Source organism: Lampris incognitus, chromosome 13 (assembly GCF_029633865.1).
Source record: "Lampris incognitus isolate fLamInc1 chromosome 13, fLamInc1.hap2, whole genome shotgun sequence".
Lineage (NCBI taxonomy): Eukaryota > Metazoa > Chordata > Actinopteri > Lampriformes > Lampridae > Lampris > Lampris incognitus.
Window position 1 is genome coordinate 13,072,634 of NC_079223.1, and position 14,632 is coordinate 13,087,265.

General features: G+C 46.2%; 1 protein-coding gene across 1 annotated transcript in view; it reads left to right on the forward strand.

Moving 5' to 3' along the window:
• The window catches only part of smap1 (small ArfGAP 1), a 129,455-nt gene continuing 114,823 nt past the window's right edge, over window positions 1-14,632 (forward strand). Inside the window, exon 1 of the mRNA XM_056292162.1 lies at window positions 1-219. Within this exon, the coding sequence (XP_056148137.1) occupies window positions 102-219 (118 nt within the window). The 5' untranslated portion in view covers window positions 1-101. The remainder of the gene's footprint in view (window positions 220-14,632) is intronic.

Genomic DNA, 14,632 nt, shown 5'->3' on the forward strand with positions numbered 1-14,632 from the left:
CGTCCTTCGCTGTCTGATGCATGTCGACCACACGCACCTGATCTGGACGAGGTCTGCGTTTCTACCGGTGACTGTCCGACAGGACCTGGGAGTCTGGAGAGATGACGACGCGCTCGGAGAGAGAAAAGGCGCAGAAACTGAATGAGCAGCACCAGGCCATCCTCTCCAAAATGCTCCGGGAGGAGGACAACAAGTACTGCGCCGACTGCGAGGCGAAGGGTGAGCAGGGCAGCTTTAATGGAAGGCGTGCACGTCAGGGTATTATGTGTGTGTGTGCGTGCGCGCACGCGTACAGCTGGTTGGTGCATGCACGACCTGCAGCCGATGTAAAATCCTTTTCTGAAAAGATCTGGGAACTGCTGCCATGATCGCGTCTCTCCGTCTGCTGCCGGGCCGCTTCCATGTCATGTCCTTGACTGGTTTATTGATGAGCGGAAAACTCGTTTTCCTTTGCACACCTTGGCAGCTTGAAGGGTTTATTAGTCTGTGAATGGGGCTGTGTCGGTGTAGATGGGCATGGCAGCATCGGATACTCTGCCTTGCTTTCCATCTGGGCAGCAGCTACCTCATCTGTTTCCTGAATGACGCGCCTTGTGCGTGGTCGTGGCCATGCTGACGCCCCCCCCCCCCACTTACCATTCCCTCTGTGTGTATCCAGCATGCATTTCCCCACAATGACTCATTATCTCCCGATCACCGTGCCACAGATCGATAATCATTGATTTTCTGACCTGTGATGTTAGTCCACATAGGGCGATGTGGTACTATGCTGCAGGTGTCAGTTAGCCCATTCCCAAGGCTTGGTTGTGTATTTCGTATCTACAGTTTCTTCTCTCTCTCTCTCTCTCTCTCTCTCTCTCTCTCTCTCTCTCTCTCTCTCTCTCTCTCTCTTCCATCCACTCTCTCGCTCTCTGTGTAAATGGTGGTTAGTGTAGTACCAGGCATAGGCAGCTATTTGCCATGGAGCGGCTGTGGTGACTGCTTGCAGAGAAAACCTGCATACTCTGTATCTGAATACTCTACGTACTACATACTGATAGTATATGCCACATACTAACCACACTACATACTGCTTAGAAAGCACCTGTTAAAGTCCATTTAGTATGCAGTGTGACTCTATTATTCTAGTCTCGGTCAACCAGCGGAAGTGACGCCAAGTGAGTACGGATCTAGCAACCTACATCTCCATGGTGACCGGTCACAGCTGCCATATTTGGCACTGTAACGAGATGATATACCAGTGTTCAGTGGTACTTTTTGCTGTTCATATATGTCCAAATCAGGCCTAATAACAAACTTATATTTGAAAGGCTGCTGAATCGTTGCCATTTTGTTGTCCACCATCAAGGTGTTAAGTTAACTACGCAAAACTGCCTTTTTCTTCCGGAGTAGTGTCCAGTCAATTCATATTAGATTTTTTGTTGAAAATGGTTTCCATCCTGGTATTTTTCCCCCCTTTTTCTCCCAATTGTATCCGGCCAATTACCCCACTCTTCCTAGCCTTCCGCTGCTCCACCCCCTCTGCTGAGCCGGGGAGGGCTGCAGACTACCACATGTCTCCTCCGTTACATGTGGAGTCGCCAGCCGCTTCTTTTCACCTGACAGTGAGGAGTCTCGCCAGGGGATGTAGCGTGTGGGAGGATCACGGTAGGCACCCCGACCGACCAGAGGAGGTGCTAGGACAGCGACCAGGACACATACCCACATCCGGCTTCCCACCCGCAGACTCGACCAGTTGTGTGTAGGGACGCCAGACCAAGCCTGAGGTAATACAGGGGATTCGAACCGGCGATCCCCGTTTTGATAGGCAAAGGACTAGACCGCTATGCTAACCGGATGCCCGCATCCTGGGATTTTTAGTATATAACTTTTTTCCATGATATGAGCATATTAATCTAGTACATTAAAATTGGGTACCATAGGGTACTGCGTCCCACAGTGTGGGTATATGGATATGACCCCATGGCTCATCAGTGTTTCCCTCCCACGGCACATCAGCAGGTGAGCCATCCAGAGATGGTGAATACCTGTCAATAGTGAAATGTGAAAATGAGTGCTCTCCTTTTCAGGGCAAAGGAAAACACATAACCTGTGTATTCATTCATTCATTATCCGAGCCGCTTATCCTGCTCTCAGGGTTGTGGGGATGCTGGAGCCTATCCCAGCAGTCATTGGGCGGCAGGCAGGCAGACACCCTGGACAGGCCGCCACGCCATCACACAGGGCCGACATACGCACACCCACACACATTAATACCTAGAGACAATTTAGTACGGCCGATTCACCTGACCTACATGTCTTTGGACTGTGGGAGGAAACCGGAGCCCCTGGAGGAAACCCACCCAGACACGGGGAGAACATGCAAACTCCACACAAAGGATGAACCGCGATGACCCTCAAGGTTGGACTACCCCGGGTCTCGAACCAAGGACCATCTTGCTGTGAGGCGACCGTGCTAACCACTGCGCCACCGTGCCTCCTAGCCTGTGTATAATAAGAGTTAATTTTACTGTGTCATAGAATTACAGGTTTTCCTGGGAATAATCTGTTGCTGTCTGATAGTTTATTATTTTGTCTATGAAATGAGACTTTGTCTCATATTAAATCCAGAGTTGCAGCAGGTTGACAGTTTAGATGTCACCTGTCTGGTGTTTTGGTGTTGACTGCACCGTGTTGGATGTCTTATTACACAGTGACTACATCGTCTCATGTCAGTTTTATTTGTGTAGCCGTCAATCACAATGTTGTCCCAGAGGCCCACAACACTCCTTAGACCCTCAATTCCAATAAAACGCCACAGGATGAGCAGCGGGGGGGGGGGGGGGGGGGATCTTCTAGGGCCGATAGGCATTCGATAGGTGTGGAGTGTGTTGAGCAGGCAGATGGTAAGATGCCATGTTTCAAATTCAGCATTTGCTTTCTGTGACGACTTCTTTAAATTGCACACAATCGAAAGTTTCCATGGGTTGAAAAGTGACTCATCTTGGGATGAGACTGTTCGTGTTTTCATGCTGCTTTCTTTTTTTAAGAACATAATTACCACGGTGAAACTGACTACTTGCAAGTGTGGCGTAATAGAAGGTTGTAGAGTGTGTAATGGTAGCCTTGGTATCGCTGCAGATGGTAGCCTATGTCAGAGAGGACCGGCAGTATGTGATCATGGCCGCTGTGTCTGGTTCGTGGTTCTCAATCAGGTCCTCAGTCACCACCAGTACTGCTGGTTTTCTATTCTAGCAGTAGTTCATTACATTCACCTGTTGTTCCAGGTGTAAAACCTCCCGGATTGGAGGCTGAACAACTGGAACAGCAGGCGGCTTTAAGGGACTACCTGGCAGAACAGAGAAACGGCAGTATTGATTTTACCCGAGGACCTGATTGAGAACCACTGGTATGCGACAAGCAGGTTTTAGTGGATTGTGCTACGCATTGACCGGGATCCAAGCTGTTTCATATGGCTGTGACTCTGCAAAACCCGGTTTAACAGCCCTTTAGTCTCAGACTAATGCTGGCTGCCCTCGGTGGAAATGTGGCTGTGTCACACATCACACAAGTATTTCTTCAGTGTGAATTCTGAATTGAGCCGGGTCACTTGACACTTACACTGCGAAACGATATTTTCCATCATCGACACGCTGTTTGTGAGCCGGCTGTCGACAACACTGGAGCCCTGTTCTCGTTAATCCTCATTAATTGTGTGTGTGTGTGTGTGTGTGTGTGTTAGTTAGGGTATACAGTGACAGTCATAATACTGTCAGCTGATTGAAGTCTGTGTAACTGTAAAATGAGGGGAGACAAATATTTCTCTCTTTCTCTCTCTCAGGGAGGGAGGGAGAACAATAGTTGATTGTACCTTTAGTCTCCTGTTTTTTCTTTAGTTGTGCAACCTTCATGTTGAATTAAGGTGAAAATGTGACCTTCTGAGTGTCAGTTTTCATCAGAACAAGCTGTATCAAACTCCTCGGTTCCTCTTGCAGAGATGCTGTTCATGCATAGGTCTAAACATCAACTGTTGGCTTTGTTGCAGTCAGTACTTGCAGTCCAGCATTGTGTTGTCTTGCATTTCATTCCAGCTGCAGAGGCACCAATACCATCTTTTTTTAAAAATGTATTTTCCTCCCCTTTCCCCCAAATTGTTCCTGGCCAATCACCCCGCTCTTCCGAGCCGTCCCGGTCGCTGCTCCATGCCGATCTGGGCAGGGCTGCGGACTACCACATGCCTCCTCCGATACATGTTGAGTCACCTGCCGCTTCTTTTCACCTGACAGGGAGGCATTTCACCAGGGGGACGTAGCGCATAGGAGGATCACGCTGTTCCCCCCCCAGGTCCCCCTCTCTTCGAACAGGCGCCCCAACCAACCAGAGGAGGCGCTAGTGCAGCGACTAGGTCACATAGCCACATCCGGCTTCCCACCCACAGACGGAGCCAATTGTGTCTGTAGGGATGCCCGATCAAGCCAGAAGTAATGAGGGGATTCGAACTGACGATCCCCGTGTTGGTAGGCAACGGATGGACCGCTATGCTACCCGGATGTTCCACCATCATTTTTTTTTAAAACTGGAAATATTGATTCAAATATAAATGATAAAGTATCGGTCAATACGTCAAGTGCCGATCCATTAGTTTTTACTGAACAGTGCCGATGTAGTTTGGGGTCACCAGGCAAAATAATTGAGGTAGAATCTCTGATACCAAGTCTCCATTTTAACCTGATTATCAGCCTGATATGGGTATCGGTGCATCCATACTAATAATCATAATTGCACATTTAATGGCGGTAATTCTGTAAAAATTAGTTTCATTTTTAAAAGGGAAACCTTCGGAATTTACTGTTGAACTTCCGACTGTTTTCTTGTGTAAACTTGAAAAGCAGAGAGAAGCAGGCGTGTCATGGTGACGAGTCCCCAGCAGACATGTTTTAATAACACATGAAACCCGTTGATATGTCGGTCTGTGATTTACACCGTGCAGAACTGAGAGGGGGGACATGGTGCTTTTGTTTTCCAGTGGGTACAAAGTTCATCATTTTGCATGTGACAAAGTCACTGAAACGTCCCCTTGTATCTGAAAGAAACCTTTAAAATCCTGGTGGGTGCTTTTGTGTTTCCTGCTGACAAAGTGTCTTAACATTTGATGGAGTGAGTTTAAACCTTGTGCGGTTGGTGCGTAATGCACACGGATCCACCTCGGCCATGTGGTGCTATGAGAGCAGCCCTCAGCCGGGTGTGGCCGTTTATCCTTGTCCTGGATCACACGAGAGTCCGCCATCATCCACATCACACTTGTACAGTCAGTTTCATGTACTGAACGTGTCTAAGACCCCATAATGAACGTAATGCTGTGCAATAAGTGGTCATGATTTTGACGTCTGTCAGAAATGGTTTGAAGCGGGCGTCCGGGTCGCATAGCGGTCTTGTTCTGTTGCCTACTGTAACAGTCGAAATTGGGAAATGTACCTTTAAAACATAACTGGTATAGATACAAGAGAAGCAACGTCCTCAGACAGCGCCTTGTGTCGAGTGGCATGCGTGGCGTGCTGTGGATGGATGCATGTTACTTAGCTCCTGTGTTTCTTTTTGCCTCTCAGCTCGAGAGTAACGCTTTGGTCACGTGTGGCCTCCGTTGTCCATGTGTGTTGCGGTAGTAGCCGTACAACCGGGCTTGGTAAGGTTGCTGTGAACGACGAGCACTGTGAAAATCCCAGTGTCCCCGGGGTTGTGGGTTTTTCCACTCGTCTTCCGCTAAAACCTAGAAGCACGGACCAAGCTGTTATACTACCAACACGGGGATCGGCGGTTCAAATCCCTGTGTTACCTCGGCTTGGTCGGGCGTCCGTCCCTAGACACAATTGCTGGAAGCCATCTGTGGGTGTGTGTCCTGGTCCTCTGGTCGGTCGGGGCGCCTGTTCGGGGGGGGGGGGGATAGCGTGATCCTCCCATGCACTACATCCCCCTGGTGAAACTCCTCACTGTCAGGTGAAAAGAAGCAGCTGGCGACTCCACATGTATGGGAGGACGCACGTGGTAGTCTGCAGCCCTCCCCGGATGGGCAGAGGGGGTGGAGCAGCGACCGGGACGGCTCGGAAGAGTGGGGTAATTGGCCAAGTACAATTGGGGAGAAACGGGGGGGGGGATATTTGGTACTCCACATCTTCATTTCACGTAATTTTGGTTTAGTCAGGAAGTAAACATGTTTGCTGTTGAGTATACTAGGTACCGAGGTGTGTCTGGCGGTCAGTTCCCAGATGATCGACTCTGCAAAAGGACTGAAACGATTAACTGATCAGTCGATCGATGGCAGGTCGATCGAGTCATAATTTGGCCAATCGATTTGATTGTTAGACGTTGATCGAGTAAAAACACCAAACCTTTGCTGGTTACAGCTTCATAAATCCTACGATCTGCTGCCTTTCTCTGATCCATATCATAATAAAATGAACACTTTCGGGGGGTTTTGGCTGCTGATCAAATCAAGTTAATAGATTACAGATGTCAGTTTGGGCTCTGGGGAGTCGTGATGGACATTTATCACTTATTTTTAACATTTTATGGACTAAATGATTAAAGGGGCCTTGTGATTAATTTGACCGTATCAAATAGAGGCCACGAGATCCTGAAGAGTTCGAGTTGTAAATGTAAAATAATCATCTTGTCTTTCTCATCACATGGTAATAGAAAATCTGTTTGACTCCAATCTTTACAACCGTTAGAGATGGGAACAAACCTTTTACAGCATCAGAAAACATTAGTAACTCAGATTTAGTTGTTTAGTGTTAGTCCTTGTATTAAGAGACCTGTCAGTCAATCTGGGCGTGACGGCAGCTTCCTGTCCTGATGTTTGTATTGTGGTTTACATTTGGATTAAGGATTGTGGCTTTTATTAAATGGGGGAAAATAATTAAAAGATTGTTCGCCAATGAAAACAAACTGTTAGTTGAAGTCCTGCTTTTTAATTACGAACACCCACATGGATAATAAACCTGTCTAGAGGTGTGTCTGGCCTCGTCTGTCTCAGAGGGGGAATGAAATGAATTTTCATGCTGACTAACGGGTCTGCTGCGTGTGCTTGGTAGCAACGCATAGTTGTGAAGTGGGTGTTGCACATGAGCTGGGGCGGAGGGTGCAGGTGGTGCTGTGTGTTGGGTGTTGGGTGTGGCGTCTGAACACTGCAGCACACTGACTCACCTGAGCCGCTCGGCTGTAATTCCACTCTGGCCCCATTCACGTCTCTCTGCAGACCGCCTATGTGTGTCCATGTGTGTGTGTGTGTGTGTCCATATGTGTGTGTGTGTGTGTGTGTGTGTGTGTGTGTGTATGTGAGAGACAGATAGATTTTCATTCTATATTTCAATTCCTATTTCCTTGGCATTTACACCAATGTTTTGTAGATTATCCCCCCCCCCGCTAAATGTTAGCTGTGTATTACATAGATGGAGATGGATATGCAGAGGTAGACATATTTTTATTATAATCACACGGGCAGTGTCTCTGTATCCTGTCTCTCTTAAAGCTGAAACATGCTGCTGTCCTCTGCTGCTGCAGCAAAACTTAAAGATGGTCAGCTTGGCACTAATGCGCTGTGACCCGCTGTCCTTGGTACCTGTTCTCTCTCTCCGTCTCTCTCTGTCTCTCTCTCTACACACACACACAAGTACCCGTTATGGAGGTGTGAGGGACGGACTAGACTGTTGGTTGCCCGGGATAGGAGTCGGGATAGGAGCTGTAGTGTGTTCTGACATGCTGTAATGTTCCAGTGACCTTTGCATTTTGTTGTACTTGATCCCAGTCGGCAAGGCTGCTGCTGGTTTTGAAGATGCTCGACGGTAACTTTATGTTGTTGTTGGTGGTTTGACCGGCCTGGTTGCTGTTGGGGCTGGTGCTGCTGCTTCAGCGCCTTGGAGCAAGGCACAGTGTAGAGGCCTGCGAGCATTAACTGCTCCAAATGGCTGTCGGGAAAAGGTGTGTGTTTGACATTGACGTAACACCATGCAGACATTTGTCAGCAGTACGCTCTTTGGGTTTGGTTTGTCCTTGAAAAAATTAAATGCTAAAAAAGACTTGTGTGTCATATCACATACACTGTTAGTTTGCTGATAAAGGGGGAATACTATAATCCTGCGTCTTAGAGCCGGTTTGTGATTAGCCACACCTGCTGTTTCAGATCTGTTCTGTACAGGCCTAATCCTAAATACTGTCCTAGGTAACACACAACTACAATATCTACACAGTACCAAAGTCAAGCTCATGACGATCATGGAGAGCAGTACTAGCTTTTCATTTTTATGCACCACATATCTGAACAAACTCCCAGAAAACTGCAGGCCTGCTGCAACTCTGTTCTTTTAAACTGAGGCTGGGGACTTCCTTGTTTGTCCGTCCTAGCTTATTTTTTTCCATCTTTTAATTGTATTTAAATGTGTTTTTATTGCCTTATGTGTGCTATGCAAATAAATTCACCTTGCCTTAGCCCCGTTATTCTGCAAATTCTTAATAATTCTCTGGCCTCTGTTTCTTTTCCTGACAGTTTTAAGCATGCCGTTATTCACCCATTGCTGAAGAAATCTAATTTAGATCCCCTGTCCTTAAGTAACTTGAGACCAATCTCAAAATTGTCTTTTTTTATCTAAGGTTCTGGAGAGAGTAATTTCATCTCAATGGATTTCTTTTAAGAACGCTAATAGTGTTTTTAACAGTTTCCAGTCTGGTTTTAGAGCACTTCATAGTACCGAGACAGCTCTAGTTAAGGTTACTAATGACCTACTGCTGACTGCAGACAGAGGGTGACTGCTCGATTTTTAAAAAAAATTTTTTTATTTTCCCCTTTCTTTTTTTTCTCTCCCAATTTAGTGGCCAATCGATCCCTATTTTTAATTCAAACACCCAGCCTCGTACTGCATGCGTTCGCCAACTGCATCTCTCCGGCCGGCAGTCTCGAAGGAGACGCCTCCCCACTTTCATGACAAGGCGAATCCAGGCCGAATCACTGCTTTTTCCGACACACACAGAGACACATTCATGTGACGAACACAAGCCGACTTTTCTTCGGGTGCTCCAGTTTCCCCCACCATCAAAAAAAGAAACATGCATGTTAGGGTTTATACTCCTGTCGGTGCCCCTGACCAAGGCAATGGGAAAAAGAACTGGAGTTGGTCCCCGGGCCCAGCATGAAGGCTGTAGCCCACTGCTCCTAGCTACACAGATCACTGCTTGGATGGGTTAATTTGCAGTAAATTAATTTTCCCAAGGGGATTAATAAAGGAAACTTAAAACTTTTATACTTAAGTGCTGCCGCCTTTGACACAGTCGATCACAACATCCTCTTACATCGCTTAGAGATTTGGGTTAGCATTAAGGGCTCGGCTCTGAGTTTATTATGCTGTTGCCTTACCAAAAGAACTTTTTCTGTTGTTCTGGGTAACTCTACTTCCTCGATTGAGTTGTTGTGTCCCTCAAGGCTGTTCTTGGCCCCCTTCTGTTTTCTCTATACCTGCTGCCCCTTGGCCAGGTCATTCAAAATCACGATGTGCTTTACCATCTTTATGCTTATGACACTGTTATACATGCCACTAAAACCCACAGATGCTAGCGTCCTAGCAAACCTCACAACTTGCCTCTCTGACATTAAATCCCAGCTGTCCGAAATTGTCCTTAAATTTAATGATGGTAAGTCTGAGGTCATTCTGTTCCCCCAAATTCCATCAGCCCTTTTGTTACTAATTTTGGTGGTCTGTCAGGTAGTCTTTTTTTTTTGTTTTGGAACCCCCCCTCCCCTTTTCTCCAAAATTGCATCCAGCCAATTACCCCACTCTTCCGAGCCGTCCTGGTCGCTGCTCCACCCGCTCTGCTGATCTGGGGAGGGCTGCAGACTACCACATGCTTCCTCCGATACATGTGGAGTCACCAGCTGCTTCTTTTCACCTGACAGTTAGGAGTTTAGTACACATAGCAGGTGGGAGAATCATGCTATTCCCCTCACCCCGCCGCCCCCCGTACAGGCACCCCGACCAACCAGAGGAGGTGCTAGTGCAGCGACCAGGACACATACCCACATCCGGCTTCCCACCCGCAGACACAGCCAATTGTTTCTGTAGGGACACCCGATCAAGCCAGAGGTAACGCAGGGATTCAAACCGGCGATCCCCACGTTGATAAGGCAACGGAATAGACCACAACGCTACCTGGATGCCCTCTGTCAGGTAGTCTTAAGCAGGCTGCTTGGAATCCTGGGGCGCTACTTTTATCTATTCCTGGCTTGACTATTGTAACGCACTTTACTCGGGTATCAGCAAGAGCTCCCTTCACCATCTACAGTTGGTACAAAACGTTACTGCTCGGCTCATTACCAGGACAAGAGGCATGACCATATCACTCCTGTGCTTGCCTCCCTACACTGGCTCCCTGTTATAATTCGAATTGATTTTGAAAATCTAATTCTCACTTTTAAGGCCTTAAACATTCTTGCTCCTACATACATTTGTGATTTATTGACCTGGTGTTTGCCCTTTCGACCATTAAGATCCACAGATCGAGCCCTGCTCGTTAGTCCTAGGTCTTGGTTTGTCACAAAGGGTGATCGAGCTTTTGCTGTTAGAGCCCCCACATTATGGAATTCTCTTCCTGTTGAACTAAGACAAACCAAGTCTCCAGCTTCTTTTGAATCTCGTCTTAAAACTTTTCTGTTTTTTAAAGCTTTTACAAATGTTTGACAGATAGGTTCAAGGTGGAGGTGGGATTACATCAAGGATCGGCTCTGAGCCCTTTCTTGTTTGCAATGGTGATGGACAGGTTGACGGACGAGATCAGGCAAGAGTCTCCGTGGACTATGATGTTTGCGGATCACCGTGTGATCTGTAGCGAGAGTAGGGTGCAAGTTGAGGAGAGCCTGGAGAGGTGGAGGTATGCACTGGAGAGAAAAGGAATGAAAGTCAATAGGAGCAAGACAGAATACATATGTGTGAATGAGGGTGGACAGTGGAATGGTGAGGATGCAAGGAGTAGAGGTGACGAAGGCGTATGAGTTTAAATACTTGGAGTCAACTGTCCAAAGTAATGGGGAGTGCAGAAGAGAGGTGAAGAAGAGAGTGCAGGCAGGGTGGAGTGGGTGGAGAAGAGTGTCAGGAGTGATTTGCAACAGAAGGGTACCAGCAAGAGTTAAAGGAAAGGTTTACAAGATGGTAGTGAGACCAGCTATGTTGTATGGTTTGAAGACAGTGGCACTGACGAAAAGACAGGAGGCATAGCTGGAGGTGGCAGAGGTGAAGATGCTAAACTTTTCATTGGGAGTGATGAAGAAGGGCAGGATTAGGAATGATTATATTAGAGGGACAGCTCAGGTTGGACGGTTTGGAGGCAAGATTGAGATGGCTTGGCCATGTGTGGAGGAGAGATGCTGGGTATATTGGGAGAAGGATGTTGAATATGGAGCTGCCAGGGAAGAGGAAAAGAAGAAGGCCAAAGAGGAGGCATATGGATGTGGTGAGAGAGGACATGCAGGTAGCTGGTGTGACAGGAAGATGCAGAGGACAGGAAGAAATGTAAATGAATGATCCACTGTGGCGACCCCTAACGGTAGCAGCCAGAAGTAGTAGTAGTAGTAGTAATAGTAGTAGTAGTTGTAGTTTACAAATGTTTGATATTTGTTTTTATTTATTCATACTGTTCTTATTTTTCCTCTTACTTATTTGGTCTTATTCTTATTTTTGTCTTGTCTGGTTTTATATCTTTGTATAGCACTTTGTAACATTGTATTGGAAAAGTGCTATATAAATAGTTATTATTATTTAGTGTAGGCTGAGCACAGCTGACACACTGAACTTACCATTTTAAATATGAACAAAAATGCTTTCAAAAATATGCCCTCATTCCTTTTCACTCTGTAAAAAATCTGAATTGTAAATGCTAAATTTGAAAGGCAGTCGATTGTACTGGTTTTACTTGGTCGGTTGGTCAGACTGACTCTTCCTGTTCTCCATCCCTTGTCATGCAGATGACTGGTCAAAGAAATGTGAATGCTTTGACCTACAAATAGCCACGTGTTTGTCATTCATCCGTTTGTCTTCATGTTTCCCTGTTAGTTGTAAGTCAAGAGTTTTTACTGTGAAATCTAGGTTTAGCTTGTTCCCAGCATGTCAATACTTTGTACAATATTGAAATGGCGTCTTGATGTTTCCAATTGCTCCGTATCTAATTCTTTGTTTTGTTCTGCGGTATTCACTAAGATCAGATGATGCTAGTGTCACTTGTCAGGTGAAGGAGTGCAGAGGAAACGCTGCAGTGTGTGAAGAGAACCTTTCTCCTTGAGAAAGTCTGTCTGCACTGACTCAGTCCTGCGGTACACCACCATGACCACCAGAGGACAGCAGAGGGCTTCAGATAATTTAACCGCTTGGCTCATTTTCTACCTCCTCAGCCTCAAATGGAAGATTTCAGCCACCGTGGGCGACTCACTTGGTCTGAGAGCACTTCTTGTTAATTAAAAGAAGGCTGTTTTGTAACCTTCATTAAGAAGGACATACCTGCAAACATCATGGTATTCGTATACCCTGTTGGAAAAGCTTTGGGGGAAAACAGTTGGGAAGGTATTTTAGGGTATGTTGCCATATGGTAACAACTTGCAATATTGATTTAGATGGACCAAACAAGATGGCGTATGTACATGCATATAGAAGTAAAGTGGTACCTTGCTGTTTGGCAACACTGTGCAGTTGAAGATTCATTTTGTTGATTAGTTTTCTGTAAGACCAGAAAGTTTTTGGGTGTAATCTGTGTTACTGTGATTGTGTTCGTTGTCTTGACAGTGAAGTTGGAAACCACATTGGAAAGGTGAAGTTTCAGGGCGAGCGGTTGTTGTGGTCGTGTTATGAGTTCTTGCTCAGAATAAGGCCCTGGTCCCCACCGCTAACCTCTAGCTGTGTGCGACGGCTACCTCACTGAACTGCTGCAGCTTGCACACCGAGCAGCCGGCCTGCAGGAGCATGAAGCCTGTTTCTTTTTGTTGTAGAGTCGGATGTGGCATGACCTCAGCCGTAATGTTTTAGTCTGTGCACGAGTACTGTACCGTGTCAATGATGGAAAAATTCTGCTTCTCTGCCTTTCTCTTGTACACCGTCATTCTTGCTCATAAAGTCTCATTACAAATCATTTCCTTCCATATCTGCTTAACAGTTGCAGCAGGTCCGCACACCACCACCAGTACATTGTGTTTCATTAGTGTTGGTTTAATTAGTGGATGACATAAAGAAGGCAGCGTTGCTCTGACAGAGATATCAGAGTTTATAGAGGGCTCTGATTTAGAGCTGGTCAGTATCTGCATATAATGTGGATCTGGTGGTGTGAGACTAGATGTGTTGTGGGATTGTGGTTGTGGTCATATAACTTAAATGTTGTGATTCCCTGGTCTTAAAGGCTGCATTACTGTAAAGTGAACAATGAGTGTCTCAACCTGCTTGGTCATCATGTCCACATTACTGATGATGATTTATCAACATTTCTGCTGTGTAAATGTCTTATGAAAGCCCCAATAGTCATCGACTAAATATCACCACATTATCGATAATCGAGGTATTCAGTCAGAAATATCATGATATTTGATTTTTGTCAATCTCAGCCAATCCTACACTGATCTATTTGGAAGAATAGTGCATTCATCTGTCTCCACCTTTTCTACATCACTTCCACTGTCGCTCACTCACACATCAATCATCATCCTGATTGTCCTCAGCTTGACAGTCAGGGACTTACTTTCATGCTTGGCTGGCTCCCCCCCACACATACACACAGTTCCCACTGTCACTCATCTAGGCTTCAGAATGTAAGTGGCTTTTGTAGCTCAGGCGTGCGTGCGTGTGTGCGCTGGCAAGAATGTTGCAGTATGACTCATGCTTAATATCACGATACAAGTGTCACAGTTCAACATATTGTGATGTGTTATACTACTAACACTGCACTGTATTGCAATATTTTGTAAAAATTTTAGAAAAATCTTAAACAAATCAGAATAATCGGAGTCATAGTGTGGCAACGCCTGCTGTTGTGGTGGTTCAGCCCTGTTACCATACTGCACCTGCCACCTAGTGGTCAGAGATGGAAACTAAGATGGTAAATGGACTGCATTTTATAGAGCGTTTTTCTAGCTGCATCAGTCACACAACGCACTTTACAATTAATGAATGCCTCACATTTTACCCATGTGCATACACACACACTCATACACCGACGGCGGTGTCAGCCATGCAAGGTAACAACCAGCTCAATGGGAGCAGTTACGGCTTCGGTGTCTTGCTCAAGTACACATCGAAGTTTTTGCAAGGAGGAGCTGAGGATTGAACCGACAATCCTCCAGTTACCAGACAGCCTGCTTTACTGAGTTACTGTCACCCCAAACTACACAAGGAAGTAGTAACACTGCCACATCTCTCTATGTGTCATCCTTACACACCTCAGCCCACACACACTGCAGTGTGTGTGTGTGCGTGTGCGCGTGCGCCTGCGCGTGTCTAGTTGTTTGGCTAAGACATGATGAATGTGTTGTGAGTCTGGTCAGTGGGATTGTGTTTGTTAATTTGTGGTTGTTCCAAGTCATTTGTTGTGTGGGTGTTGTGGTTGAATTGGGTCAAGCAGCCTGTGTGTTTGTGAT